This window comes from Amphimedon queenslandica, unplaced genomic scaffold, assembly GCF_000090795.2.
Source record: "Amphimedon queenslandica unplaced genomic scaffold, v1.1 AMPQUscaffold_11613, whole genome shotgun sequence".
NCBI classification, from domain to species: domain Eukaryota; kingdom Metazoa; phylum Porifera; class Demospongiae; order Haplosclerida; family Niphatidae; genus Amphimedon; species Amphimedon queenslandica.
The window spans coordinates 3,087-9,193 of record NW_003548145.1 but is presented as its reverse complement, the minus strand read 5'-3'; the positions used below and the strand labels follow the sequence as shown (position 1 = coordinate 9,193).

At 31.6% G+C, this 6,107-nt stretch overlaps 2 protein-coding genes across 5 annotated transcripts in view; one reads left to right on the top strand and one right to left on the bottom strand.

Annotated features, from left to right (window-relative positions):
* The window catches only part of LOC105315167 (ankyrin-3-like), a 1,355-nt gene extending 1,346 nt beyond the window's left edge, over nt 1-9 (top strand). The window contains exon 2 of the mRNA XM_011409710.1: nt 3-9. Within this exon, the coding sequence (XP_011408012.1) occupies nt 3-9 (7 nt within the window). The remainder of the gene's footprint in view (nt 1-2) is intronic.
* A 1,151-nt stretch (nt 10-1,160) lies between these two features.
* On the bottom strand, nt 1,161-5,049 carry LOC100640138 (kelch domain-containing protein 4-like). 4 transcript variants are annotated; one of them, XM_020005245.1, is made up of 13 exons: nt 4,834-5,049; nt 4,690-4,775; nt 4,362-4,437; nt 4,024-4,312; nt 3,936-3,976; nt 3,541-3,835; nt 3,259-3,494; nt 2,883-3,046; nt 2,590-2,760; nt 2,130-2,274; nt 1,797-1,883; nt 1,625-1,660; nt 1,161-1,580 (listed from the first exon to the last, which is right to left on the bottom strand). In XM_020005245.1, the coding sequence occupies exons 4-13, from the start codon at nt 4,056-4,058 to the stop codon at nt 1,285-1,287; spliced, it is 1,506 nt and encodes a 501-aa protein (XP_019860804.1). In that variant the 5' UTR covers nt 4,059-4,312; nt 4,362-4,437; nt 4,690-4,775; nt 4,834-5,049; the 3' UTR covers nt 1,161-1,284. The 4 variants fall into 4 exon arrangements, with proteins under 4 accessions (XP_019860804.1, XP_019860805.1, XP_003390917.2 ...); XM_020005246.1 differs by having other exon boundaries at nt 4,024-4,307; XM_003390869.3 differs by lacking the exons at nt 4,362-4,437; nt 4,690-4,775; nt 4,834-5,049 and having other exon boundaries at nt 3,936-3,971; nt 4,024-4,336.
* Nucleotides 5,050-6,107: the final 1,058 nt, after the last annotated feature.

Here is a 6,107-nt window from a genome sequence, read left to right as displayed (position 1 = left end):
AGATCTTAAACTATAATACTACATAAAATGGATTGCTTTCTTGTAATTGTCATTGTCGTACTTCATTCTTTTTGTTCATTTTTGTTGGAATCGTTTCAATTCTTTTGTACGTATTACCAATTCACCACATCACACTCATTCTCTACTACACCTTCACTTCTACACAAACACATTCGATCGTTTCCTTTCTTCATTATATTAACACTATGGCATCAAATCTCTCTCTTGTTAACTTTAATACCTTCAAGAATAATGGAGACTTCTTGTTAGGTAATTTCTTCATTTTCGCAGCAGGGCAATTTTTCTATTTTTAATGATGTTTTTTTACAGTAAAGTAATGCTCAGTATTTATTTATTATTTCTATTGGTAGTTGTTATACAATATGCAGCATTATGATGATTTCCTCTGGTTCATTATTCTTATTTTTGTTATTATAAATCATTCATTGTTGTATTGTATATTATGTTGTATTGTTTATGAGCATTAATAGTTTGTGTACTTGTTTCTGCTCCACTTTTTATTGAAATGAGATTTCTTTTACATGCCATAGGTTTTATACATTAACTTTATTGAATGTGTTTATATGCATTGATATTACTTATCATTAGTATTTTAGTTATTGTGCTTTTTTAATTTGACTATTATAATTATTGTATTTATTATATTATTGCTAAAACTAATAGTAGTATAATGTATTTGCTGCTTCTTTGTTATGCTGTTAATAAAATTTTTTAATGTTTCTTTAAAATAATGTACATCATTTTAAGAACATTGATCCAGTCAACATCAGCTTATTACAATTTACACTGTTGCAGTTACAAGTTGTCTGACACTACTAATAGTGTACTTATAATATTATTTTTGATAATTGTAAACACTCATAGTTTTATTTCAAATAATCACCCCAAATTTTTATTACATTTTTTGGTACATATTGATGTCCTTATGCTGTGTAGAAAGTTTGAGCTGATTCTGACTTCAATTTTTCAAGTTAAAACCATTTTAAAAATATTCCAAAATTCTGAAAAATGCCCAAAAATAGCCTATGGTTTTTTTTCCAAAAAATGGCTCCAAAATCACCACCAATTTTTATTATATCTTCTGATACATATGTACATATTGATGTCCTTATGTTAATTTTGTAGAAAATTTGAGCTGATTCCAACAAAAATGTTTGAGTTATAGCTAATGTTTCAAAATGGACATTAAAATTAAAATTGCAAAGGATTAAATGAACTAGTATAATAACATGCAGTCACTCAGAAAAAGACAGAATAATATTCTTAATAGCTATCACGGGCTCTGTCTGATGATAGAAATCCTTCCACTTCAGCTTTTACTCTTCCAAGTTGGTCTGGATAATCATCACAAACTTGAAGTACTTTCCTCCAGGTCACTCCTTTATTGGAGTCCATCCATCTCTGGAACACTAGTATGAGGTTACCAGTAGCAGCCCCTGGAGTAGGTAGCAGGTCATTCACTTGTACATCAAGTGCAGTCCCAATGATCATATAATGGGCAGCAGAACTTTTGAACAATCTAAAGAGGTCACCATTTTGAGGTACTTTGTCCAGAATGTCTAATAAGTTCAATAATAATTCACTAGTTCATCATAAGTCTTACCTTTATCTGATGCAGTACTAGTGTCTTTAATATGAGCTAAAGTGGATTTAAAAAAATGATTTTTAGCATAATAATTATCACACTATTGATTAATTTACATTACTGAGTGATAATTTTTTCATCATTTGGGATTCCATAAGTACATATATGTATGAGTGATTTATACATGTACCTTTTGCAAGTCCCTCCAGTACTCTTCTCTTCTGATATTCATTAATGTCCAGTACTGACTGTACTACCAAATCACCAGTACTAGATACTAATAATAATAATAATAATAATAATAATAATAATAATAATAATAAAGTTGCCCCACCCACAAATACACACTTTAAAAATTCAAATCTTGGTAGAATTCACACTTTTAATGCTATACAGTAAATTAATTTTAGTAAGCGTGTACAATCGTACATAAAGCCACACCCCTCACTCATTCTTTATTGTAATATTATTATTATTACATATTCAATACACATTGTATCTACTAATGTATACATGTACTCACTCATTTCAATAAATCTTGTATCACTGATTGATGAACCATCATCTCTCTCTCCTCCAAACTCAATTATCCAGTGAGTGGTCTGTGTCTCATTCCAAACTGAGAGAGAATGATAATCTCTATCGGTGACACTGTCTGGTATATTAGTCTATATAATTAAAAATAATGATAAAATAATATATCTGGTTAATAAGAATGATTTCTCTCTCCTCCTCCTTTCTCCATTGTCAATCACACTCACAAAAATGACAACAAAGGCAAGCTTCATGAGCTCTTTCTTAAAAACTACTCATAGCATAATCTTTCATTTCTTTATCATATGCACATGTCTATACTGACCAGTTGTACTGTATTAAATTGATTATCATTGAGGAGTGACGTACATGTACAGACAGACAGATCACAGTGGTCTCGTACTAGTAGGACTCACTCATGCTCATCACAATTATATTATAATACTTACCAGTTCTTTCCATTCCATTTTGTTTATATGTAACAACCAACAGTCATTGGTACCATCTCCACCCACCACTAGTAGGTGTGGTCCTGAGCTACAGTTGATCAATACACTGGAATGACGACTTATCTCCTCAGGCCATACTGATCCTCGAGGATTAGAATACTTTGTACATTTCTAATAATAAAATATTTAATTATCATAAAACACACACACACAATAATAATACACACATACATGTACAATACATTATTAATTAATACATGTTATTCATGTAATTATACTAATAATACACTCACCACTGATGTATCAGTAAATTCAAATACATATACATCATTACTCCATCCATCACTACCAGTATAACCACCAAACAATATAGCAGTGGTATTAGTTATTGATATTAAAGTGAAGGAATTAATAGGAGGTGGTCTGTGTCCAGTGACAGTTGGTGAAGTCCATTCACCTAAAAATAATAAAAATAATATGAACACACACACACACACACTCTCTTGCATGCAAGTTCTGTTTGACCCATTGAACGAGTGCATTAGTATTTACTAGTTGTTTATCAGTTAATCAGGAGGATTATGATGACATACACACATATAATATTAATAAGTAAATTTATAATAAGTATAAACTACATTTATAAACCTAATATCATATTATACTGACCAGTTTTTAATCTGTACATATGGACTTCATTGCAACATTGAAAAACAGCTCCACTGTACTGGGCACCAGGTTGTGGTGGGGTATTCATAGAAGATGGTCCACGTCCTCCAATTACTGCAAGATAGTCCTCACCGTTCACTTTTATTGCTATCATGCGAGAGAAGGACTTCATCATAGGACCATGATGAGATGTAGTAGGAGAGAGTTCCTTCCAATTGAAGGTATCAACATTAAAACTGTATAAAATATTATATAACATTTATCAGTAACTATTATGTTTACCTGTATAAGCTATTATGATAACAGCCAAGATGACCACAATAGCCTCCAAAAAAGAATATTTCATTTCTAATGACAGCAGCAGCATATCCCCCAACACCAAGTGGAGGGTCACCAGTGGTAGGCTTTTGTACCCACTCACCAGTTGGTAGGTGACAGACCTCCACTACAGAACACATTGATCTCTTCTTCTCATTATTGTGTACTTTAGGGAGACCAGGCTGGTCCCCACCCCACATGTACAGGTAGTCTCCTACCTGTACTGTAGAGTGATCGTTCCTCTCCACTGGTTGATAGACTATAGATAACAAGAGGACACAGTAATATAGTGAGTAGTTATAATAAGGAGAGGATACAGAGGAGTAAAGTAAGGGAGAGAAAGAAAACAGGTCACTTACTTGATGACATCTCCTCCAGTAAACAGCCTCTACAGTCTACACTATTTATAATAACTAACTCAATAATAACATACCATGCATACCTCACCTGACACAGCAGTCACTTAATGTGGCAATGTACATTGTAGTTTATGTTATGTCATCACAACACAGTGTTATACCAGGATTACCACAAGTTACCAGCACTATTATATAACTATATCTTGTAAACAAGATTGCATTATTTTGGTAAATTTTAGGATAAAAACTTGCAAAACAGATACCAATAAAAAAAATACAAGATTACCCAATCAAATGATGTGACTTATTGTTGAAGGATAGCAGATGTGCTTTATATAACCGCTATGAATATCGCTAATAACAACATTAAGCCTGAACTGACAATAATGATAAATTACATGTTATTATTATTTTAATTATTATTACATGAATTTCCCTCATGCTTGGTTTCTTTAAGAAATCATGATCAATTTTTGACCAGTTAAATGAGCCCTGTGTAATGCTAAATAGAGAAAAAAGAGCATTGTAGAGAAGCTAAAGTGATAAAAATACTCTGGAATATCAAATTGGTAGCAACAGCTACATGCAGGTTAGCATTACAGATCACACAGAGAGAGACTATATATATATATATATATATATATACCTAATAATACTAAAAAATAAATTATTCATGCATGTAAGAGCATTTTATCACAAGCAATAGAGAAGAGAGAGAAATATAGTTTATTATTATTTATTTATTATTATTTACTGCTGGTGCTTTTTCTCAGTAATGGCTGCTTCCCTTGTCTTTCTTGTAGCATATCATATCTCAAACTGTTCTGTACGAACATCACTCTATGACAAATGAAGAAAATAATCACTTACATTAATATTCACTGTTACATGTACACACCTGCTACATGTGCTATATTGACACACACATAGTACAAATTATTGATACTGTTGATATCACTGACCACAGAAATGATTGAACTGAAGGAAACTATAATTTAATAAATATCTCAATAAACAACTGATTACAAACAAGTGGTATTAAAAAGGTCTCACTCAGGCTCCTTGAAGTCGAGAGCAGCTCCTCAAATTGACCACTTATACCACTTGCTTGTAATCAGTTGATACTTATTAAATCATAGTTTCCTTCAGTATAGTCATTCTTGTGGCTTAAGAGAAATCAATTTTTATTATACATGATTTTATAGCGTTTAAGATCTAAAGTATACTTTAGATGATTGTAAACACTATAATAAAAATTGATTTCTCTTAAACCACAAGAATGATTGTACTGAAGGAAACTATAATTTAATAAGTATCTTAATAAACAACTGGTAGAAGTAAAGTAATATATTCTTAGATGAGGTAAGCACATGGTTTCACAGGCAACAGGCCAATAGCCCATAATATTAGTCTCCTGTAGCTGCTTCTCAAAATGGACAGTGACTGTTTTCAATGTATAACAAAATTCTAATCAGAATTCTCTCCTTTTCAATTTTAGTGAAATCTGGCCCGAGACCATGAATTTTTAAAAAATTTCTAAAAAGATTGAGTAGAATTCACTCTGTCAATTCATCAAAAAGTAATGGAAACGAGGACAAGTAGGATTCCAAACAATCAAAAAAATATGAAATGAAAATCCTACTCTTGTGGACAAGCGTAATTTTGTAAACCTACCTTTTAGTGCTATATCACAATGTAATGTGTTCCAATGTAAGTTCATTACACAAAGAAACACTTTTAATATTATAATAATTAATATATTAATTATGATCATTAGCAATTAATAACAAACTTGAACATTATCAATAATTACTGTAAAACTACAAATTTTAGCGTGCTACTTATTTTAGCGATATTAGCGAAGAGCCTAAACACGCTAAATTTAATATTCGCTAATAAAAACACTTGGTCACGTGATCAAAAATGTCGCTGATACCATAGATACAGTATCTATGCTGATACTATACTAGTAGATGGCTCTCTTCTGCTCGGTCGGCAACACTACCAGAGGAAGGAGAACCCAGTGGAACAACAGCAGCAGCTAACAGAAAAGTGGGAAAGGTTTAATGATACGCCAAATTTAATAGTCGCTAATTTGACATTAAAGCATAAACGCTAAATAAAATAGCCGCTAATATTAATAGGTTTACAGTATCTAATATCAGCATTAAT

Excerpts from the sequence above, each read along its gene's own strand:
- LOC100640138 (XM_020005245.1), bottom strand. The coding sequence starts at position 4,058 with ATGTACATTGCCACATTAAGTGACTGCTGTGTCAG. Across the intron at positions 2,275-2,589 it reads AAATGGAATGGAAAGAACTG|ACTAATATACCAGACAGTGT; the intron begins GTAAGTATTATA and ends TTAATTATATAG. Across the intron at positions 1,661-1,796 it reads ACTGGAGGGACTTGCAAAAG|CTCATATTAAAGACACTAGT; the intron begins GTACATGTATAA and ends AATCCACTTTAG.